Source organism: Theropithecus gelada, chromosome 13 (genome assembly GCF_003255815.1).
Source record: "Theropithecus gelada isolate Dixy chromosome 13, Tgel_1.0, whole genome shotgun sequence".
Classification (NCBI taxonomy): domain Eukaryota; kingdom Metazoa; phylum Chordata; class Mammalia; order Primates; family Cercopithecidae; genus Theropithecus; species Theropithecus gelada.
The window spans coordinates 91,777,139-91,802,322 of record NC_037681.1 but is presented as its reverse complement, the minus strand read 5'-3'; the positions used below and the strand labels follow the sequence as shown (position 1 = coordinate 91,802,322).

At 42.5% G+C, this 25,184-nt stretch overlaps 1 protein-coding gene across 1 annotated transcript; it reads right to left on the bottom strand.

The window, feature by feature from the left end:
• Nucleotides 1-4,886: 4,886 nt before the first annotated feature.
• On the bottom strand, nucleotides 4,887-25,147 carry MPHOSPH10 (M-phase phosphoprotein 10). Its single transcript, XM_025355019.1, has 11 exons — nucleotides 24,701-25,147; nucleotides 21,616-22,297; nucleotides 21,105-21,262; nucleotides 20,143-20,314; nucleotides 16,060-16,201; nucleotides 14,828-14,895; nucleotides 13,332-13,469; nucleotides 10,146-10,256; nucleotides 6,863-6,970; nucleotides 5,537-5,767; nucleotides 4,887-5,121 (listed from the first exon to the last, which is right to left on the bottom strand). Exons 1-11 carry the CDS (start codon nucleotides 24,787-24,789, stop codon nucleotides 4,972-4,974), a joined length of 2,049 nt encoding a protein of 682 aa, XP_025210804.1. The 5' UTR covers nucleotides 24,790-25,147; the 3' UTR covers nucleotides 4,887-4,971.
• Between the last annotated feature and the right edge of the window lie 37 nt (nucleotides 25,148-25,184).

The following is a 25,184-nucleotide window of genomic DNA, read 5'->3' as shown; positions in this document are numbered from 1 at the left end:
TGATCCACCCAGCCACCAGCAGAGGCCCTCACAGCTCATCTCCATCAAGATGGAGCTCTCCCTGGCCCAGTGTGTCTGCACAGTAAGTGCAGAGGGCAGCTGTGGTTCAGGCTGAGGTGAAGAGGCAGCTCATGCCCACACCCCAAGCAATCATTGGCCAGAGGAATGAAATTACTAGGGTTGACTTAGACTTACCATTACATGGCAGGGAGGCTGCAGAAGGGTCCATGAAGTTCATAGGTGTCCAATATTTAATGAAGTCAAGGTTTTGTTAACAAAGAAGAAATGAGGGTGGGAGCGGGATGACCACTGGGTAGGCGGCCAATGGGCCTGTCAGCTGAGTGTCCAGCACAACCATAAGCTTCTCCTCATCCTCACAGGCCCACCTTATTCTCTCCCCCAACCCAACAGATGACCTTACATGCTCCCTACTTGTTGGGGGAAACAAGAATCAGACTGGGGGAACTGATGGGTACAGAGGACCAGGTGTAGGGGCAGGACCAGAGGCAGTGCAGCGCCTACTGAGTCAGGCGGGTGAGGGTCTGGACGGTGGGCATAGCTGCTGCAGGCATGGAAAGGAGAAGCAGATGGCGGCACTCCCAGGGACCATTGTTAGGCTCTCCATATGTGGACGTGTGCAGAGGTGGGGGTGCTGAGGAGGGAGGAGGTGCAGGGAATTTCTCTTCTCCTCTCTACTGCCTCTGAGTTGGAGATGTCAGAGGAAACCGTGGCCCATTGTAAACTAACACAATGTCCCCACTCACAGGGTTAGAACCCTGCCCTTGGAAGCAGCTCTGAGTGGAGCATTCACGTGGGGAGAGGGCAGGACGCTGTGTCCAGCCGGGGGAAGGAGGTCACCAAGGGGGCTGACCCTCTTCTGGCCAGGTGGCTGCCTTCTGACACACCAGCCTGTCTGTCTAGCATGGCTGGCCCACACACACCCAGCCTGTCAAACTTACAGCCCTCAGGAAGGCTTTGGCCAATTAACGAGTGGCGCTCTCTCCCAGGAGGAAGGGCGGCTAAAGGATGGGGAGGGCAGTAGAACCCTGTATGCTCTGCCCCCTCCCTCCACAGCTGGACTGGAAGAAACGGGGCTTTCAGACACGCTTGCCCAGGCTGGGGTCTGAGTGTCACTTTCCAGACAATGGCTTCTTGCTTAATGGGTGAGCCCAGTTGCTGCTGTGCAGCTGCCACCCTAGTGAGGGTGAATGAGCAGGAGGCTCCGCCGCACTTCCAGGCTCAGGCTGCCTGGCTAGATCTGCTCTGCGGAAACTGTAGGCTGATAGGGGCTACCAGGAGGAGGAGGGGATGCAGCCGCCAGCCCCCACCCATGCAAATCGTATTTCTAAAAGCTTAGGTATACAGTAAATATTAGGTCCTGGGCTGCTGGGCCAGGAAGGGGTATTGTCCTCCTATTTTTCAGGGTTTATTTATTTGATGAAGGAGGGTTATAGGTACAACCAGTTTAAAGATGGATGGAAATTTTTAGAGTGCAGGCTGGGATTTAGGGTAAGCCAAGCAGACTTGTCCAAGCAGCTCTTTTGGGGAGGCCAGAGTCCTGTACCAATGTCCTCAGGCACGTTCAGCAGCTGCTGGGGGAGTGCTGGACAGGATTAAAGCACAGGAGAACTTTCTGGATGATAGAAATGCTCTGTATCTTGAAAGGAGGTAGGTTATACGGGTAATGCATTTGTTAAAACTTATCAAAATGTACACTTCAAATCTGTGCATTTCACTGAATATAAATTATACTTCCAACTAAAAACATTTTTTGAAAGACAGATGGGCCGGGCGCGGTGGCACATGCCTGTAATCCCAGCACCTTGGGAGGCCAAGGTGGGCGGATCACAAGGTCAAGAGATTGAGACCATTCTGGCTAACATGGTGAAACCCCATCTCCACTAAAAATACAAAAAATTAGCTGGGTGTGGTGGCATGCGCCTGTAGTCCCAGCTACTCAGGAGGCTGAGGCAAGAGAATCGCTTGAACCCAGGAGATGGAAGTCACAGTGAGCCAAGATCACGCCACTGCACTCTAGCCTGGCCTGGCGACAGAGTAAGGCTCTGTCTCAAAAAAAAAAAAAAAACCCTGAGGTGGAAGATTGCCTAGCGGGCTCTAAGAACACCAAGGAGACCCCAGAAGACTGGAGCAGAAACAAGGCGAGGGAGGCAGCAGAGCCAGATCACAGAGGGCAAGCGTTAGCAAATTTGTTCTGTGAAGGGCCAGATAGTAAATATTTGAGGTTTTGGGGGTCACGTGGCCTCCATCATAACTAGGGAACACTGCTATTGTAGTGTGAAAGCAGCCATAGACAATACGTAACATATGAGTGTGGTTGTGTTCCAATGAAACTTTATTTACAAAAACAGCTGGCTAACTTGCCATCCAGCTACTGTTTGCCAGCACCTGATGTAGGACCCTGCAGGTCATTGTACGGATTTGAGCATCGACTTTGAGTGAGATGGGAGGAGGGGAGAAAAAGATTTTGAGCAGAAGCTCTGAAAGGACCCCTTTCCCTTTGCATTAAGAGTAGATCACGGGGTCACTAGGGTGGAAGCCAGAGAGGGAGCGAGGAAAACAGAAGGCTGAGGCAGTAATCCAACGGGAGATGATGATGACATTTTGGGTCGGGGTGTTGGCATTGCCATTGATAAGAAATCGTTATATTCTGAATACATTTAGAAGACTGAGCCAGCAGGATTCACTCATGGTAAAGGTGGTAAGGTACAAGAGAAGAGTCGTCAAGGGAAACTCTGAGGCCTTTAGCCTAGCAACTGGCAGGAGGGAGGGGAAAGAGTAAGAGTTCAGTTTCGGACATGTAAATGTGAGATACCACGTAGACATTCTTGTGGATGAAAACCCTTGAACTGATGTAATCAAGTCAGGTCAGACTGGAAATATAAATTTGGGAGTCGTTGGGGTTTAAATGGTATCAATACATGGGACCAAGGATTGACTGTAGATAGATAACTAAGAGGTCAAAAGACTAAGCATTTCATTAACAAAAGGCGGGGCAGTAAGAAGGAGCCTGCAAGGGAGACTGAGCTAGCGGAGTAGGAGGAAAAGAGACTTGGCAGCCAGAAAACCAAGTGAGTGATGTATGTCAAGGACTGAGGGGCATCAGATGCAGGCAGAGAAATGCCATGGGGCAGGGTCACCACAGAGAACACATTCCCAGGCAATGCCCAGCACAGCCATTGGGGCAGGGCTGCCCCTGAGACCCTGGACCTATAGAGCCACCAGTGTGCAATGCCAGGCCGGGAGAGCTGCATGCACAGGACTCCAACCAGTGAGAGTCAGGGCATGGGCTTCACCCAGTAAAGCTATGGGGGTGGAGCCACCTGGAGCCTTGGGGACCCAACCCTCACCCCAGTGTGGCTGGAAGGTGAGACATAAAGTCAAAGACTATCCTCAAGCCTCAAGATTAAATGTTGTTTCCCCTGGTGGGTTTTGGACTTACTTGGGACGAAGCTACTTCTTCTTTCCTATTTGTCCCTTTTAAATGGGAGTATCTATCCTATGCCCATTCCACTGTTGTATTCTGGAAGCATGTAATTTGTTTGACAGCTGGAGGGAAATTTGGCTCAGGATGAATCACACCCTGAGTTGGTCTTACCCACGTTTACAGGAGACTTTGGACTTAAATGGAATGAACGTGTTAAGAACGTGAATTTGAGAAACCAGGGGTGGAATGCTATGCTATGATCTGAATGTGTCCTTCAAAATTCACGTGCCGAAACTTAATGGCCAATGAGATATTAAAAAGTAGGACCTTTAGATGATTAAGTCTTAAAGGCAGAGCCCTCACGGATGGGATCAGCATCCTTATAAAAAGACTGATGGAGTTTGGTGGCTTTTTGTCCTTCCACCTTCTGCCAAGTGAGAACATAACAAGGTACCACCTTGAAGCAGAGCAGCTTTTACCACTCAACTTGCCAGCACCTTCATCTCAGACCTCCCAGCCTCCAGAACTGCAGGAAATGTTTCTGTTGTTTATAAATGACCCAGTCTCAGGTATTCTGTTACAGCAGCACAAATGGACAAAAGCCAGTGCTTAATTTAGCCCCATACAGCTTAGCTCTACCCTGCTGTAGCCATCTTCTGCAGTAACAGGAATGCAGACTGCAAACTTCCACAGGCTCTTCTTGACCACTGATTAACCCCTTGTAGATAAAAAATCAGAAGGGCTTTACCTGTTGCTTTGGTGGAATCTTAGTCCACATTCTCTACCCATCTGGAGGCTTACTGCATTTCCATCAAATCAATATGAGAGCCTATTAGACAAAAGGCATTTTTCCCTGGATGGGGAGGTTGAAACAATGAGTACCTGGTGGTCACAGAACACTCTACAGACTACAGTTTACATTCCTGGCTGTATTGAGCTTCTATTACTTCTAGATTCACTTCTCCATCATACCTGTCCTCTGCAGCTGACTGTGGATAGGGCTCTACAGCCTACATTAAACCTTTGTTCAGATGACATGAGATCATTTCCCAAAGGGGAAGGAAGTAAGGCACAGGCATGAAAATGCTACTGTTTTATAAAATGACAGGGCAATGGGAGAAGGAAATTAAGAGCCTAAAGAGTGAGGACTTCTGCTGTAGACAGCTGCTTGTGAGGGGGTTGGCTGGCTCTGTCCTCTTCTCAGCCTGCAGGCCAGTGCTTGCACACCAGCCCATATGGACAAGCTGGCCTGGCCCTCACACAGGCCTGGGCCATGGCAAGAGCACAGCAGGATCAGCTCAGGCAGTGCCTGAATAGGAAGGGCCTAGGGAGGAGCCAGGTGCTGCTTCACACCAATGGAAACCGGAAGGGCTTTGCAAATAGTCAGGAGTTTGTCTTTTCACACTATGGAACTCTCAAATATCAGTCACCAATGTAAAGAAAGGTTCTCAAGAATTGTATTATAAAACAGAACAATGACACAACATAAGCTTACACATTAATATTTACATTATATTCAAAATATATTACAGTTTTAATTTATGAACAGAAATATCCTGTCTTTTCTTCTTTTTCTTTTCTGCTTTCTTTGCATCATTGATTTGCATTTTTACTTGATCTTGTAATTTAGAAAAGAATGCTTGAGAGGACTTTAAGGCTTTGTCTTTACCTTCATCCTGCAATTAAAAACAACACATGCTTATGCTGTAAAATGTACTTATAAGTGAAAAAAGCCAAAAATAGTACATCACCATTACAACAACATATACAACCATAAATATGAAAAAAAAGGACTAGAATTACAGAAAACTAAATCAGTTAGCTTAGAGGTATTCCATACTGCTACAACGTTCTTATAATCTAACAGAGAAAGGAGTGAAAGACAAACTGCTGCCAGTACCCAGGTTATTGTGAGGACCCTACATGAAAAACCCCAGAACATTAAAGGTTGCGATTCCAGCCGGTCAGCATCATGCGCCTCCATCCCGCAGGTGGGCTGTCGGCTGGCTCAGACATTCCAGTCACCCAGTGCTTGCTATCCACTTCCCCCACAAAGGTCCCCTTGAGCAATTTTCTTTCCCTTGTCCTTACCTTTATGAAGGAAGCTTTGCCAGTTTTGGTCAGCTGTTTTAACTTCTCCGAAGCTACTGCTTTGCTGTATTTCCCTGCTTGATCTACACTGCTCTTTTCAAGCAGTTTTCTCCGCTTCTCCTTTTCTTTTATTTTCATACGTTTTTGATATTTCTTTTTCCTTCGCTCTCGTTTCTTGTCTGTAGCTGTTTTTTCAGCAGCTGTTTTTATATCTCCAGCTTTATTTTTCTCCTATTAAAAAAAAAACCACCAACATATTTGTTAATCAAGTTTAACAACTAGGAAACTGGAATGGAATAAACTGCAGGGTAGCTAGGGAGCAGGCTGTGCGTCTGTGGCCAAGTGCACGAAGACGCAGAGCAATCCCCACCTACATTCCAGTGAGCACTGGTAACTCAGTTCTTTAAAACCTGAAATGCATTCTTTGACAGCACAGACTCTTACAGTGACGGTTCAGTTCCCAAACTAATTCACAAGAAGGCAACATGGAGAGTTGGGTTTTCAACCTATCAGCACAAGAGGAGCCAGCCCTCCACAGCATTTAGATTCCAATGGGCTTCAGGGACATGCCAGAGGCAGCCTCAGCTCTGAGCTGCTAATGACAGCAACTGGACTGAGAACAGAGGGCAGAGACCAAAGAACCGAGGAAGGGAAGGGAAACCTCTCTCCAGTGAGGATCAATTTTATCTCTTTTCTCCTCAGCTGCCAGCCTATCCTGCCAGGGCTGTCACCAGCACTGAGGTGGCAGAGGCTCAGACAGAAGGGGTGAGTGTAGGTGTAGCAAATCAAGTGAGGAGGGACAAGGAAGGCCCTGCTGCTAAGCCAGCCAGGAAGATGAGCACCTGGCAGAAACCATTATTACTATGTGAGGCATGAGCTTCAGTGTTCACATGGCAGCGATTGTTGCATTTGATAACCAAATGCTCAACTCTAGATTCGGATTCCATTACTAATTAGCATTACACGAATAAAATAAGGGGGAAATGCTGATACTAAACTATTGCTAGTATATACGCAATGCAAGCAATTTGTTTTAAACTTAGTATCACTGCTAGTATTTGGATTGGATTATAACAAGATATTGATACTAGCTATTTTAAAACTGCTCTTATGGTAACTCTCAAACTGTACCTCATAATAAAGCCACAATATAGGAGACTGGTATTTGAATATTGTAACATTACTAGTTTGCTTATACTTAGAAACTGCTGAGATACACTGGAATAAGAACTACAAATGCAAGACAAATGACATTAAATAAATGGAGTCCGGCTAAAATCAACTAACTTGTAACAGACATTTAAGGTTTCAACACTGGCTTCTTACCTTGATCTCCTCTGGGGCCAGGAGAGCTGCATCGCTAACACTCACTGGGGCTACTTCCTCCATGGTTATGGCTGGCAGATTTGACACAACTTTAATCTCTGGTACAGGCTAGAAAAGAGATAATATATTCAATGGGAAGCCAGAAGGGACTCTCGCACAGAATGTGTGAACTGTGAACCTATTAACTTAAAGTATAATATATAAAATACTTTATGGAGATTATCTTTTTTTTCACTTGCTTGAAAGTCAGCAAACCTAATGGAGACTATTTAAAACGTTAGATATGGTAACAGCCAAAGTCCTAAGTGGACTGGCATGACGGCAGTGCTGAGGGGCGGCACTGCTTCAGGATCCCAGAGACCTGGGTATTTTAGGGTTTTCCGTCTCAAAACCATTCCAACAGCACGTATTTCTACATTTTTCCATAACATTTCTGCCATCTTCAAACATCAGTTCTTCCATCTCTTCCTCTACTATTCCTATCTACCATGCATGTGGACATTCTCAAACAACCATTAATGCTGTTTGGTAAGATTTGCTGATTTCTATTATCTTGACTTTGCTTACAGAAAAAAACGCTAGCTCTAAGAAGTATATGGAAAAAGATGCAAGGAAAGACGTTTATGGGAACAAGAGTCAAAACCAGACGACTGATAAATTTCCTCATCTTTCAACTACTGAAAACATCTCCATAAACATAAATATGAAATAATACTGAACTATTTTGAAAAACTAAAACAGTATCAAAATAAATCAAAGCTATCAATTACAAAAAGGGGGAAAGGATGCAATGTTAATTGAAGGACCATCTGCTTCAGATTTTTGCCTTTTTTTGAAAGAACTACCCAAGAAATCCAGTAATTAAAACAGGTTTCATACTGATCCTGTGATTAAAATGGTGACTATGTATTGCAATTACATTAGTATTCTTTCTTCCTCATCACCATCCTGTGCATGGAGCTATCTGCTCAAGGAAACTTCACAAAGAACAAAAGCCATAAACATAATAGGATCCTGGATTCTAAGTGAGAGAAAAATGAGAGTGTGAAAGAAATCATTTCTTCTACTGGACCACCATTCAACTGTTACTAAAAACACTGTATTCCATTCTAGCATTTAAAGAGAAATACGGAGAAAAAGAAGACAGTCCAAAAAGCCACAAAAGGCTGGGCACAGTGGCTCACACCTGTAATCCCAGCACTTTGGGAGGCCGAGGCGGGCGGATCATTTGAGGTTAGGAGTTTGAGACCAGCCTGGCCAATATGGTGAAACCCCGTCTCTACTAAAAATACTAAGAAATTAGCTGGGCATGGTGGTACATGCCTGTAGTCCCAGCTACTCGAGAGGCTGAGGCAGGAGAATTGCTTAAACTCAGGAGATAGAAGTTGCAGTGAGCCAAGATTGTGCACTCCAGCCTGGGCAATAGAGTGAGATTATCTCAAAAAAAAAAAAAGAAAAAAAAGGGAAAAAAAAAGCCACAAAAAATGATAGCTGTGATTGGTAAATGGAGTCTACAGAGATGGTGTGTGAAATACCAACCAGAACATGAAAAAAGTAGTATCAAAGAGAACCTACACTAGCAATTCTACATTTCTTATGGGAAAAAAGAAAGGCTTTTCATTTGGGGCACATAGACACAAATACATTCACTTCTCCTTCACTTCCCAATATTCCAAGGAATGTCTAACTGCTTCCCTGCATTAGATCCTAGCTAGTGCAAGGAACAGAGTGGAACAGTAGATGCATTTTGTGCTGCCTGAAGACAAGTAGAGAGCAATGAACAACTAGTGAATGCCTGCAAATGTGCAATGCAACTATGAGGAAAAGGAGCCGAGTGGTGAGACATGCAGCAAGGCGGGAAGGACAGTCTACCCTAGGTAGGGAGCCAAGGAACATCTGCAAGGAGGGGAAGGCGTCTAGCCTGGGCAATAAGGAGCCAGCCATGCCAAAAAGGAAGTGCAGCCTACTGGGCCAGGGGGAAGAGCACAGCGAGAAAGCGCAAGGGACTTGGCCTGCTGAAGGAATCAGAAGATTAGTGGGGGTGGGGGTAGCAAGCCAAGGGAGACCAAAGAGGTGGGAAGAGCCAGATTACACAGGTTAAGGCCCAGAAAGGGCCCACATCCTTCACCTCAGTAAGACCTGCTGGACAAGAGGAGTTGAGAAATTCCACTCATCTCTTCACCTGTTTATTTCACACAACCCAGAGTAGGGACTTTGGGAATCTAAAGATAGCTCCTGCCATCAAAAACTTACTAGCATGTAATTACAACTGGATTAAAAGCATACATATACACCAAAAAAAACAAACAAAACAGGTAAAAAAGCTTATTGTCTGAGAAGACAAAATATCTGCATGGGAAAAAATCACCTAGCCATCAACTAATAAGAAAGGATCTTGGAGATTAGCTCTTCTGTACAGACGAAACGTGAAGTGATTGCCTGTATCATAAAGCCAGTTAGGAGCAGAACTCAACTCAGGTTCTGACTTCTACTAGTCCTTAATTCATGACATTCCATTTCAGACAACAACACAGGCACCAAAGGGCAACATGTGAACAAGTACCAAAGGATGGTACAAGCATGTTTTATGGGTTCACAGAAGCTGGTGAGTAGATGAGGCTCCAAGGAGTAGACAGGTAGAGCCAAGTCTGGGTGACAGACAGACAGGGGAGGAGCATTTGAGAGGGTTGGGCCTGGTGAGGGAACATCATGCAGCGGAGACAGCATGGGCCCAGAGTTAGTTCTCACCCTCCCACCTCCTAAACCTTGGTTTTCTCCCCTGAGAAATGGAAACTATAGTACCTGCCTCAGTGTTGTGTGCATTAAGTGTTAATGTATGTAAAGACACATACATATTATTAATGTATGTAATATGACACATAGCAGATACTCCATAAATGCTGGGTATAGATATCCATACATCTCCAAACCCATTATACAATGAAAATGCAACAAGACTGAGAGGGTAGAGAAGGGAGGAGCCCCTGTGGCTATGGCTGAGGGTCTTTTAAAGTGTGAGGTAAGTTAAAATAGTAAGAGGCAGTAGTAGTGGGATGCCTGACCATGCCAGCCCCAGCTGGCAGGGGCTCACTGAAGATCTGGGTAGAGCCAGAACTGTCATGGAACCAGAACTGAGCCTTCCTCATGGAGACCCTGCCTGGAATTTACAGGAAATTACTACAAGTTTGTATCCTGAAACAAAATAAAGAGCTAGTCTCACAAAGGATCAAAGCTATGAAGGTCACCCTGCTCTAGCTACACACTGAACTGTTAATACACTTACCGGTTTAGGGATAAAGTGGAAGTTTGAGAGGGCATCCAATTTTAAGAAGAGGGAATCCATCATCTTCTGAATTTCTACATGCTCTGGATTTTCTTCTTCTGCTGTTTTTTGCTTGGGAAATAAGTTCAACAATGTCAAACTAAGAGACTTGATATGTATCACAGGACAAAACACTAAAGGTCAATGAGGGTATTCCCAACTTCTCATCACCAAAGCTTCAGCTACAAGGAAACATTCCAAAAGCAAAATTAAAAGCAGCAGTACCATGAGGGTTCCAGCACCTTCCAGAGATGTGATGTGCATTTTAGGAGCTACAGTAACCATTACCTCTAATATTCAGAACTTAAAAATTTAACAACCTTGGTATTTACTTCTGTCAAAAATTAAGCTATTCCTCCTAAGATAGCTACAGTTTTTTTTTTTTTTTTTTTTTTTTTAAAGAAAATAGCAAGTGATAACAAGTGTTGGCAAGGATGAAGAAACTGGAACCCTTGTGCATTATTGATAGGTAGGAATGTAAAATCATGCGGTCACAGTGGCAACAAGCTTGGCAGGTCTTCAAAAAGCTACACAGAGAATTACCATCTGACCCAGCAATGCCACTCCTGGGTGTACAACCAAGAGAATTAAAAACAGATACTCAAACAAATACATGTACATGGCACTATTAACAGTCAATAGATGGAAACAGCCTAAATGTCCATCAGTGGATGAGCAGATAAACTGTGGTACACACACATAATGGAATACTGTGCAACCATAAAAAAGAAATGAAGCACTGACAAATGCCAGTCTTGAAAACACGACGCTCAATGAGTTGTCAGAAATGGAAGGCCACATATGGTATGGTTCCAAAATAGGCAAATCCACAGAGATAGAATGCAGACTGGGGTTTGTTGGGGCTGGGACAAGTGAGGAAAGGGTAGCAACTGCTTAATGCATATAGGGCTTTATTGTGGGCTGATAAAAATGTTTTAGAACGAGATACAGTTAGTAGTTACATAACACTGTCCTAAATGCTCCAAATTTGTTCACTTAAGTGGTTAATTTTATGTTATATAAATCTCACATCAATTAAAAAGAAAAAAAAAGGCCCAGCACGGTGGCTGGCTGGGCACAGTGGCTCATGTCTGTAATCTCAGCACTTTGGGAGGCTGAGGCGGGCAGATCATGAGGTCAGGAGATCGAGACCATCCTGGCCAACATAATGAAACCCCGTCTCTACTAAAATACAAAAAAATAGCCAGGCTTGGTGGTGTGCACCTGTAATCCCAGTTACTCAGGAGGCTGAGGCAGGGGAATCGCTTGGACCTGAGAGGCAGAGGTTGCAGTGAGCCTAGATCACGCCACTGTACTCCAGCCTGGTGATAGAGCAAGAAAAAAAAAAAAAAGAAAAAAGAAAAAAAAGAAGTGTTAATATAGACTTCATAAAATTATCCAAATATCCATTTGGATGATAGGGACTTTTTTTTCTTTTATTTACATGTAATGTGTTAAAGATTTATTCTGACAAATCACATTGAAAAAACTGACAGCAATGTTAATTTTATTGAAGAGAAAAAGTAAATTTCATGCTTCTCTCTCTGTCCCCTTTGGCCCCAAATGCTTATTCTAAATGCCTAAGAGGGCTTTTTGTTTTTTGTTATTAAGACCCAAAAAAAAAAAAAAAAAAAAACCCAACAAAACTAGCAAAAGATAGGCTCTTTGCCTCCTGATCCTGATGACAAAGACGCATCCAGGTCTGGTTCCAATGTCCATCATCAGCACCCACCTTCCAGCCATGGTCAGGCATCACGCTACTATCGCTTCTTACTATTGTAACTTACCTCACACTTTAAAAAATCCTAAACATGTCCTTTCACCTCATTCTAGGTAACAATAGCTGTAAAATCAAATATGTAGCTGTATATTTGCTATATAGCATTTTTCTGAGCCACTTTATATACACAACTGTAAGTAAAAGCTCCTACATGTGCTGTTTACCATCATTTCACTTCCAGAATTAGCCTAGCTCCTAGAACTCCAAGTCCATCCTCAAAAACTTCTGAACTGGCTGTTGACTTCTAAGAGAGAAACGAAACTAACATTTAGAGCTAGCATAAACTATTGCATTACATATATAATTTTTAACTCTCGTGGTCACCAAATACTTTCTGTATCTACTGAATCTCCTCAAAGATTCAAATGAAACTGTACACATCCTCCTTCAGCTACCACCTTGGATTGCAAAGCAGGCAGGAAGAATTTTAATTCAAATCTTCTCAGTTCTTCAATTTCACAGTGGCATCAGGGCAATTTGCTGTTGCTAACTGAAGGGCATTCATTAACAAAATCTGTTGGGAATCATAAATGGCTTTTGCAGGAAAAAAAATGCCATCTGATCCCTAAGTACATATTAACCACATTCCCACTAAATCAAATGTGAAGGAATAATTCGATCATTATATCAGCATACAATATTCCTAGGAATATGACCTTGTCCTATTATTTAACCAGAGATTTCTTTTCTTTTTTTTTTTGAGATGGAGTCTCGCTCTGTCGCCCAGGCTGGAGAGCAATGATGCGATCTCGGCTCACTGCAACCTCCACTTCCCTAGTTCAAGCAATTCTCCTGCCTCAGCTTCCCAAGTAACTGGGATTACAGGCACACGCCACCACACCTGTCTAATTTTTTCATATTTTCAGCAGAGACGGGGTTTCACCATGTTGGCCAGACAGGTCTCAAACTCCTGACCTCAAGCAATCCGCCCGCCTCAGCCTCCCAAAGTGCTGGGATTATAGGTACGTGTCGCTACACTCAGCCCAGAGATTTTAGTTAAGTGAAAGAAAAAATAGACCTAAAAATCAGAATGAATTTATAATCATGTAAAATATGTCAGTTACTTCAAAATATCAATGAGAAATGGTTTTAAAGTTGTAGCACCACCATAATAATTGCTGGAAAGCTAATAATTAGTTGTAAAAGTATCAGGTGACCAAAGCCTAATTGCAAAGCAACCCCCGCAACCCCTCACATAAAGCGGGAATATTAGAACCCTTCTATTCCTAGCATGCTCTGTCTTATACTTAAATGATGTAGCTGAAGAGCTCAAGATTTCCATTTCATGTTTTCAACAGTCACAAAAAGCCTAGATCTCTACTTCTATTTCTTTAATAATAACGGTTTTGCCTTACAGGCTTCCTCACCTGGTTGAGTTTGATGTACTCCTGTTCATAAATTTCAGCAAGGCTCAATTTACTCTTCTCATGGTCTAAGGTTAAACGCTTTTTATATTCATATGCATCCTCTTTAGGTTTTTCTTTACGTACTACATCATCCCAAGCCTGAAACATAAAGGGCAGGTAGAACATAACAAAACCTACAATTTATTTCTAGGTTCACTTAAGAATCTTCCTCTGGAATATTGTTATAATAAATATTATCAATATATTAATAAATTATCATTATATATTAATAAATTATTGTAAATATATGTTATATTTATTACTACTCATTATTCCAGAGTAAGCAAATTATAGCAAAAAGAAAATTTTCAACTTCTGAAATAACTATTCAAGTCACAAAGAATAAACATTTGGAAAGCAAAGGAGGCAATACTCAAATATCTTTTTCTGTTTTTTGTTTTAAATGAGCCTTCCTCGTTACCAACTTTAATTCCACATTTCCCCAACACAGTTTGTTTAAAAGTCAAGCCTTGAGTTAGTTTATCACATTTCATTTCAAATTTTAAGATGTTCTGCACATGATACTCACCCTTCAAACTCTATTTTAGACCTACAAGTGTAGGCAAACATTATACACATGTTATAAAGCCATTTCTTACTATACATGCCATATATCTAAGATTTATTCTAAGTTTACAAAATCAGATCAATTCTTTAACAAAAACCACTAGGTTTTTAACATTTGAAAAAAATATGCCATTGAGAAATGGTTTTAAATTGTAGTACTACCACAAATGTTAGGGTTTGAACGTCCCCTCCAAAATTCATTTTGAAACTTAATCCCTGATGTGGCAAAACTGAGATGTGGGGCCTTCTAGGACATGACTGGATCACCAGGGTTCTGCCCTCATGAATGGTAGTTGCATTTATGGATTAATGGGTTATCATTGGTGGGGGAATGGTGGCTCTTAAGAAGAGCAAGAGACACCTGAGCCAGCATCTTAGCATGCTCAGCCCTTTCACCATGTGATGCCCTGCACCACCTTGGGACTCTGCAGAATCCCCTCTGATAAGAAGGCTCCTCCACCTTGGATTCCTCGGCCTCCACAACTGTATTCTTTTTCTTTATAAGTCACCCAGTTTCAGATATTCTGTTATAAGCAACAGGAAAAAGACTAAGACATATATACTGAGTAATTTGCCACACCAGATACTGTGCCTAAGCCAAGGGTTCTGGGTGCAACCACCACAGGTCAGCCACCAGCTTCATTAAGCACCGCCCAAAAGGTCAGCAAGACTAATGGCTTCTGGCTCCTCTCAGGCACAATACTCGTCTTTCCTAGGTACTACTAAAGAGCAGCACCTCACACAACAAAAGCTGACTAGGTAGCCTAGATTTAAGGTTTGTGAACACTAAGTGAAAATAAAAAGCAATAGTCCCACTCTCAAAGTACTCTCACATTATTCCTAAAAATTTCAGTGACATTTCAATTAAGTTAAATTTAATTCTTACTGACCTGATCTCTTATCCTCTGTTTAATGATATCTTCCAGTTGAAGGGTGGTTTCCTCTGTAATCACAGGTGCTAAAGGAAATACAACATTTATTCATTAGGTAGATATCCACTAGACCACTGATTCTCACATTGCAGTCCTTGGACCCACAGCGTCAGCAACACGTGGGAACTTGTTAGAAATGCAAATTTCTGGGCCACCCCCATACCTCCTGAATCAGAAAGTGGGGAAGAGGGACAGCTATCTGTGCTTTAATAAGCCTTGTGATGCTCCCCGAAGTTTGAAAACCACAAAACTAGGATACATATGGTAATAAGTGCTAATACTTTATCCAAGGTACCCAAGGACTCTTCCCCTCTTTTCCATTCTCTCTTCCATTGAAATAAAATGAAAACTCATTTTGACTTAATGGGTACAAGAAAGAAGGCAATGAGATGACCATGGTTTCAGGTTGAAGTTCAAAATTTAATCAGTGGACCATGACAGGATGCAAGCCTTTGAAACAGATTACTGCAAAAAACTTGATTATAAACTATATATTAGGTATCATCAGTGTACTGATGTTAAATTTTTGGGGTGGATTAATGGTATTGTGATTATATAGGAGAATGTCCTAGTTCTTAGAAGATACCTGCAAAAGCACTTAAAAGTGAAGTGCCATGAGACTGGCAACTTACTTAAAAAAGGGGCACATATACATTCTTACATATGCTGAGGAGAGAAAGTAGATACGACAAAATGGTAACTGGTGAATCCAGTTGAATAGCATATAGATGTTCACTGTAATATTTTTTCAACTTTTCTGTGTTTATAAGTTGTTTTTTTCTTTTTTGATGGAGTGTTGCTCTATCGTCCAGGCTGGAGTACATCGGCATGACCTTGACTCACTGCAACCTCCCCTTTCTGGGTTCAAGGGATTCTCCTGCCTCAGCCTCCCGAGTAGATGGGATTACAGGCACCTGCCACCATACCCAGCTGATTTTTGTATTTGTAGTAGAGATGGGGTTTCACCATGTTGGCTACGCTGGTCTCAAACTCCTGACCTCAGGTCATCTGTCTGCCTCAGTTTCCCAAAGTGCTGGGATTACAGGCGAGAGCCACCGTGCCAAGCCATGTGTTTACAAATTTTTAAAATAAAAAGTTGAGGGAAAAGAAACATCACCCCAAATCTTTGTATGAAATGGAACCATGGAAAAAGCACAGACATGACCACTTTACAGAAGAGGGCACCATACCCATCCGCACAGCATGGTCAAAGTGCAGGGTCTCCTCCAAGAGGCTGTTCTCTGGCCTCTTCTGTGCTGTCACTTCCCCCTGAAGCTGCCACGGCTTTTTTTCTAACAACTCTTTTTCTAAAGATGCAATTTTTTCATTCATCTAAGAAAGACACAAAATAATTAGTATACATTTAGAAAATAAAATTACACTTATATTTGTGTAAAAGTAAAAAATACTTTAAAAAGTGGGAAAGCAAGAAATGTACTGTTCTACAATTCCGTTCTTGCCATCTTTTTATTTTGTCAATGACTTCCTATTTCTGCTGCCTATGGTGGGGTGAGTTGCAAACAATTTCTTTTCCTCACTGATTTAAAATGCCATGTTTATAATATACTAAACTCCCCAGACGCATTTGGGTCTGTTTCTGGGCTCTATTTTATTCAAGTGATCTATCTATTCGCAAGTGAAGTAATTCTTTGATTAGAATATTAGTATCTGGGGCCGGGCGCGGTGGCTCAAGCCTGTAATCCCAGCACTTTGGGAGGCCGAGACGGGCGGATCACGAGGTCAGGAGATCGAGACCATCCCGGCTAACACGGTGAAACCCCGTCTCTACTAAAAAATACAAAAAACTAGCCGGGTGAGGTGGTGGGCACCTGTAGTCCCAGCTACTTGGGAGGCTGAGGCAGGAGAATGGCGTGAACCCGGGAGGCGGAGCTTGCAGTGAGCTGAGATCCGGCCACTGCACTCCAGCCTGGGCGACACAGTAAGACTCCGTCGCAAAAAAAAAAAAAAAAAGAATATTAGTATCTGATGGAGTCTGACTCTTTTGACTCCAAACTCAAATTCTTATTCTAACTCCTTTTTTTATATTTTTTTGAGGCAGAGTCTCACTCTGTCGCCTAGGCTGGAGTGCAGTGGTGTTATCTCAGCTCACTGCAACCTCCATCTCCTGAGCAATTCTCCTGCCTCAGCCTCCTGAGTAGCTGGGATTACAGGCGTGTGCCACCATGCCCAGCTAATTTTTGAGTAGAGATGGAGTTTCACCAAGTGCTGGGATTATAGGCGTGAGCCACCACGCCGGGTCATTATCTCTAACTTCTAAAAGACAACAATGATGACTTCAGTGTATAAAATGCCAGCCTTTTCAGCTATCTTACAGAATTCTCTTATTTTCCTAATATCAATTCAGTTTATCCATTCAGTTTCCTCTCCAAATACTAACGCATTCATTTTTCACTTCTAGTAGAATATAATTACATCTGCAGGATTCCTAATCTTTTTTTTTTTTTTTTTTTGGAGACAGTCTCACTTGGTTGCCTAGGCTGAAGAGCAGTTGCGTGATCTCAGCTCACTGCAACCTCCACCTGCCAGGCTCAAGCAATCCTCTCTCCTCAGACTCCCAAGTAACTGGGACCACAAGCATGTGCAACCACGCCTGACTAATTTTCGTATTTTTGGTAGAGACGAGGTCTTACCATGTTGCCCAGGCTGGTCTCGAACTCCTGAGCTCAAGCAATCCTCCTACCTTGGTCTCCCAAAGTGCTGGGATTATAGGCATGAGCGACCACCCCTGGCAGTTTTCCTAATCTCTTATCCTTATCTTTTGTAGTTACGCTGGCTTATGAGTCTAAAAGAATGTTAATCAACAGTGGTAACTGTAATACTGGACATCTTATCTCATTCCTAATCTTAAAGGGATGCTTCTAGAATTTCACCCATCATGCATGATGGCATAGATATATTTGTATTCCGCTAGGAGTGAAAAAAAATTAGAAATGAATATTGAATTTTATCAAATGTTTTTCTGACATATGGAGGTGACCATATGTTTTTTTCTCCTTAATGTCTTGCAGTCAGGAATCATACTAGATTTTCTAATACTGATTCAAGAGAATAAGGTTCATGCAGTTGTGTGGCATAATTCTTCCACCGTGCTGCAGGATTTTTGCAACCCCGTTCGTGAATTTGTGTGTGTGTGTGTGTGTGCGCGCGCGTGCGTTTTAATGCTACCTTTGTCAGGTTTGGGTTTTCACGTTCTAACAGTTTCAAAAAAAAAAAGTTTGAAAGTTCTACTTTATTCTTTATATGTGGAAACTGAAATAAATTATTTGTGATTTACTGAAACTTAACTTGAAGGTCTGATGTAATTTCACAATAAAACCAAACCTTTCTTTCTTTATGTGTTGGAGGAGGGTGGGAAGAGTGGGGTGGAAGGACACTAACTCATTGATATTTTATAATGGTGCTTTTTTTACCTTAGAATTTCTCTATCTTCTGGGGACAATCTGACAACCACGGATTTAATTCAGATTCTCAAATTTTAAAAACAATTCTTTTGATATTCTTGGTATCTTTTATTATCTGCCTATTCTCTTTTTTTTTTTTTTTTTTTTTAACACAGTCTCTAGCTCTGTTGCCCAGGCTGGAGTGCTGTGGTGCAATCATATCTCGACTGCAGCCTTGAACTGCTGGACTCCAGAGATCCTCCCCCATCTGCCTCTCGAGTAGCAAATACTATAGGCGCACACTACCATGCTCAGTTGATTTTTTTAACTTTTAGTGCAGATGGGCTTTTGACCCGTTGCCCAGGTTGGCCTCGAATTCCTGGGCTCTAAACAATCCTCCCTCCTCAGCCTCCCAAAGTGCAGGTGTGAGCCACTGTGCCTAGCCCTATTCTCATTTTTATTGTGATAAAAATTTTAAGATAAATAAATGATACAGCCAAATTATTAGACCCAGACTACATCTACAAAAATTAAATGAAATTTCACTTGTCTGAAATCATGACACAAAGAAACAATTTTTACCAACTTTGAAGATATGTTTGCAATGGCATAAATTAAAATTATGGCTATTCAGCACTCACAAAAATCTGCGGAGTACCTTAAAGACACAGGTGGTGTTGGCCGGGCGCAGTGGCTCACACCTGTAATCCCAGCACTTTGGGAGGCTGAGGCGGGTGGATCACCCGAGGTCAGGAGTTTCAGTCCAGCCTGGCCAACATGGTGAAACCCTGTCTCTACTAAAAATACAAAAAATTAGCTGGGCGTGGTGTAATCCCAACTACTCAGGAAGCTGAGGCAGGAGAATTGTTTGAACCTGAAAGGTAGAGGTTGCAGTGAGCTAAGATCACGCCACTGCACTCCAGCCTGGGTGACAAGAGTGAAACTCCATCTCAAAAAAAAAAAAAAAAAAAAGGGACATACACGGTATCCTCCAAAGCAGTCAAAACAGTTAAGAGGCTCACAGGACAGCTTTATCAGGAGAGACATGCTATATATATAAAGACATTAGGGACAAAGGAAAAAACAACTATCTTTAAAAATTTTTTTTATTTTTGAGTCAGAGTCGCACTCTGCCACCCAGGCTGGAATCCAGTGACACCATCTTGGCTCACTGCAACCTCCGCCTCCTGGGTTCAAGGGATTCTCCTGCCTCAGCCTCCCGAGTAGCTGGGATTACAGGTGCCCGCCACCATGCCTATTTTTTTTTTTTTTTTTTTTTAGTAGAGATGAGGTTTTACCATGTTAGCTAGGCTGGTCTCAAACTCCTGAACTGAAGTGATCCACCTGCCTCAGCCTCCCAAAGTGCTGGGATTACAGGTGTGAGCCATTGCGCCCAGCAGAAGCAACTATTTTACTCACAGGCCCCAAATTGAAATGCAGGCACTGACTTTTGCTCATCAGATGCTTTCCATATGGGAAGATTTTTGGTTTTTTGTTTGTTTTAAGACAAGGTCTTGCTCTGCCGCCCAGTCTAGAGAGCAGTGATGCAATCATAGCTCACCACAGCATCAACCTCCTAGGCTCAAGTGATCCTCCCGCCTCAGCCACCAGAGTAGTTGGACTACAGGTACACATCACTATGCCCAGATAATTTTTGTATTTTTGGTAGAGACAAGGTCTCACTATGTTGCCTACGCTGGTTCTGAACTCCTGAGCTCAAGCGATCCTCTTGCTTCGGACTGCCAAAGTGCTAGGATTACAGGCGTGAGCCACTGCACCTGGCCAAGATATCTGTTTTCAAAGGATGGTTAATAGTTTTCAAAGGATGGTTTAATGTCAAGTATATTAAAAATTCCATAAATTACTAATTACCTTTTCCTGCCTTTTTTCAAAAGAGGATTTAACTTCATCAGAATTTTTCTTTACATTTAAAACACCTGTATCTTCAGTTTCCTCGTCATCTGGTAAAGCAAAGGTCACTCTTTTCAAGCTTTCTTTATGTTGTTTATCGTCTTCATTTTCTTCAAGGTCATCATCTTCATCCCTACAATACCAAAACTCTTACAAAAAAAAATATGCTACTTTCCATTAGAAAAACAAAAGGAAACAAATTTTCCCTTAATAAAGTTCTTCTTTTATATACCTAATGCAACCAAATACTCAGAACTTCCAAAATCATTCAGTTATTAAGGAACAAAAGGTATTATTTAGGTAAAATGCTATGTAAGAAACAGAACAGGGAGGCCGAGACGGGCAGATCACGAGGTCAGGAGATTGAGACCATCCTGGCCAACACAATGAAACCCCGTCTCTACTAAAACTATAAAAAAAAAAAAATTAGCCAGGCGTGATGGCGGGCGTCTGTAGTCCCAGCTACACGGGAGGCTGAGGCAGGAGAATGGCGTGAACCCGGGAGGCGGAGCTTGCAGTGAGTGGAGATTGCGCCACTGCACTCCAGCCTGGGTGACAGAGCAAGACTCCGTCTCAAAAAAAAAAAAAAAAGAAACAGAACAAAAAGTGTCCAACATATATAAAATATTAATCAATCTACAATACAAATCTCTTATCTCACAAAAATAACAGGATTTTATTGACACAAAACCAAATCAAAGTTCCTGGTAAGGAAGGTTTGATTGCTACTACCAGTGATATTTTTCTTCATTAAGTGATATCTAATGTCCCTTTACATTCAGAGACTTTCCTCTGGCTATCTTGAGAATATCTGATATTAGAGAATCCAATTTCTTAAGACAGACACATTTGATAACTACGAGTACACATACATGATTGGGCAATTCCAGCCTACAATATAAAGGATGGTTCAAAATACTCACGTTTCTGAAATATTTAGTTCTTCTGCTTCCTCTTCAGCAATTTCATCATCATCTTTGTTTGAATCCAGCTCATCATCATGAACACTTGTTGTGTCTTCATCACTTTCAACTGGATCAAAAAAATCTTTGTATTTCAGATTTCTGGAACTTTTACCTGACTAAAAAGATTTTAAAAACTATTAATTAGGAATAGAAAAATATATTAACACATGCACATAGATTTGTATGTATATATTACTTTCTGACTTAATAACACTATGAGCTAATAACTAATAACTAAACTAATAACTAAATAGTGATTAGATGAAAATGGCAACTAATAACACTACCACAAAACTATAAGACCAACTGGAACATAAATTGAACGGAAGAAGATTCATTTGTAACTGATAAGATAGAGCACAATATTTCTTATCACTAAAACTTCTAACTACAATTCAATCTCCCCTAGAAAAAGAGAACGAAAGCTAATTTGAGGAGGAAAGTGTTCTCTCCTCTCTCAAAACTTTACCTTAAGTTTTTTACTTCCAAACAGTCCCCCTTCATCTTCATCAGAATCAATATCTTCAAAAAAATCAATATCTTCCTCCTCATCATCATTATCATCTTTTCGTTCCTCTTCTTTTTCTATGTTTTCTAAATAGGCCTCCATTTCGGAGAGTTTGAAGAATTTATCATCTACTACGGACTTTTCTCTAGGTTTTCCATGTCCTTTGTGTTGCACCTTGCTCTGCTGTTCCAATTTGCTGATATCAAAGTCAAGGTCAGAATCCTCATCACTGAAAACTGGGCTTTTCCTCAGACCAGATTTGCTCGAGTTTTTAGTTCTCTCACCCACTTCAGGATCATCATCACCCATGTCTGACACTTCTTCCTCCTCTTCTAAATCTTCTAGGTCCTCCTGGTCATCAGCCTCTATCTCTGAACCATCCTCTTCACGTTCCTGTTCTTCACTCTCTGGGAGAAGACTGATGTCTTCATCATTAATTGTTTCACTAACTGCATTCTGAAAGTATTGTAAAATTGGTTCATTTTGCAATTCCAGTTGTTGCCAAATCTGCTCATCATCAAAATTTTCTATCACAAGTTTTTGCAAGCAGCTTCCATGGATCCTACCATTCTCTAATATTTTATTAAAGTCATAAAGCACTTTTGTTAAAGAAGTGAACTTTGATGCCAATCCATCTTGAATCCTATTGGGAGGAATTGAGATTTAGAATTATAGGTAATAATTTCACAGCACTCTTAATAAAATTTAAAAACCCAACTCTTTTGTAAAATCAAATTTGAATGAAGTGTAAGTATAGATTCTGGCCCCCAACAACATATAAGCTGACCTACATTGATATATAAAACCTGTCAACCAAGTATCTGTGAATCAGCTGTATAGATTTTAGGCAGGAAAACCATTACAAATTTATTTGCTTGGAGATATGTAGTAAATTAGCCTTAAATGATCAATTCTGCTACATTATATACAACTCCATTCATTCATTCACTTATTCATTCAATGATCAACATTTGCTTTGGCTACAGTGGTCAAGGAAAACCTCTCTTAGATGCCACATCCGAGGGGAAAGCTGTAGATAAGGAGATAGTCTTATAAAGATTGGGAAACATGTATTCCAGGCAGAAGAAATCCTCTAAGATGCAAATCCTCTAGAGGTGAGCTTGAGGAACAAAAAGGTAAGCACGGCTAAAGTGGAAGGAGGCAGAAGGTGAAGCTGGAGAGACTGATGGGAGCCAAATTACGCGTGGCTCAGGAGTAAGAGTTTGTCATTTAAAGTGTAAAGAGTAAACATTTTAGGCCGGGCGCGGTGGCTCAAGCCTGTAATCCCAGCACTTTGGGAGGCCGAGACGGGTGGATCACAAGGTCAGGAGATTGAGACCATCCTGGCTAACCCGGTGAAACCCCGTCTCTACTAAAAAATACAAAAAACTAGCCGGGCGAGGTGGCGGCGCCTGTAGTCCCAGCTACTCGGGAGGCTGAGGCAGGAGAATGGCGTAAACCCGGGAGGCGGAGCTTGCAGTGAGCTGAGATCTGGCCACTGCACTCCAGCCTGGGCGGCAGAGCGAGACTCTGTCTCAAAAAAAAAAAAAAAAGAGAAAACATTTTAAGCAGAGGGATGAAATGATGATTTACACGAAGGAAGAAGAAAGGGAGGAGGGAGGAGGAGGAAAAGTACAGTGATTAGAAGGTTGATTGATGCAGCATTCCAGGCAAAGGATAATGGTGATGTAAACTGGAGTTAGAGCAGTGAATATGCTTAGTTTGGAGGTAGAACTGACAGGACTGCTAAGGAATTAGATACAGAATAGAGAAAAACGAAGACAATAAAGTAGCAGCCTACTTTCATGTTTGAGAAACTGGAAAGACAGAAGTGCCATTTACTGAGATAGGGAAGGCTTGCGTGGTGGTGTCAGGCCTCTGAGCCCAAGCTCAGCCATTGTAACCCCTGCGACCTGCACATATACGTCCAGGTGGCCCGCAGGAGCCAAGAAGTCTGGGGCAGCGGAAAAACCACCAAAGAAGTAAAACAGTTCCTGCCTTAACTGATTAACCAAGATTACAACATTCCTCCATTGTGACTTGTCCCTGCCCTACCTTAACTGATCAATGGACCTTGTGATATTCTTCTTCTGGACAATAAGTCTTATGATCTCCCTACCATGTACCTTGTGACCTCCTCCTCTGCTAACAACAGATAACCACCTTTTACTGTAATTTTCCATTACCTACCCAACTCCTATAAAGCAACCTCTTCCCCATCACCGTTCGCTCTCTTTTCGGACTCAGCCCACATGCACCCAAGTGAATAAACAGCCTTGCTGCTCACACAAAGCCTGTTTTAGTGGTCTCTTCACACGGACGTGCTTGACAGGTGAGCATGGGAAAAGGACTTCAGGGGATGGCAGAGTATGGGTGGGCAGAAACAACAATTCTATTAAACAGAAACAACAGCTCTATTTTGGACGCAGTGAATTTGAGATGCTTGACAGTACCAAAATTTTAAAAATCGTTAAAAGTTGCACAGTGCGGATATCCCAGTTGTGTGCTACTGAATTCAAACTAAGCAAAATCTGTAGTTGCTGTGAGCCGGGGTTTGAAATATAAATGAGTAATAATTTCACAGATCGTATTTTAAATTCTTCAACAAAATACATATAAAACGCTTGTGCTGGGAAGAGACATGAAAGTTCTAATTCTCAAGAAGCTTAGTTTTGGGGGGTGGACAGACAAGTGACAAGTTCGTACTTTCAATAAAGTATGCTAAGCACTGAGTGCTTTAGGAGCACATTGGAGGAAGGAGAAACCAACAGTTTGTGTGTAGAGGGATGCAGGCGTCAGAAGCCCAAGGGAAGCTTCTAGCCGTTAATAACTGAGGTTAGGGTGATTTCAGTAACACTCAACTGAGAGATCCATCTATATAAATGTTAACAATTTTTAAAATTTTGATAGCCTAGGAAAGTACAGACTCCGAAATTTGGGGAAAAGTGATTTATATTTCCCCTTACCTTACCCCAGCTCCACAATTTGCAACCCGCGTCCACGTGAGACCCCGGTCGCACCCCGAGCCCGGGATCTGCGCACTTACGTGAGGAAGCACTCGGGCCGACCCGTGGCTTTGCCGACTTCTGCCAGACACCGCTCCAGGGTCCGTCGACGCCAGACCCGCGGGGCCATGGCTGTCAGCAACTCCCGACACAATGCCGCATGCAAGGGAAGGGAGCCGCCCGGAAACCGCTCGGCAAACAGGCGCGTAGCGCAACGTGGATGTCAGAGCCGAAAGTTCCGCTGCGCACAGGTTCCGGACTCGCCCTCAGCCAGAGCCAATGGCACCGCGAGCGCTTTCTCTTCTGCAGGGGCACGGAAATCTAAAATCGCCATGGTCGGTCCAAACGCCTTTGAACTCTCTCGAAACTTCGTTTTGTATTTTTCAGGGGCCCACAAAGGGTGACCCGTCCTGGCTTTAAGTTTCTGTTTTAGCTAAAGTAGGCGTGTTGAAGCAGGAAAGCAGCGCCCTTCGCCGCGCCCCTAACCTGTCTGTCCCCGCCCCCTCTGCCTCCCGCCCTGTCCTC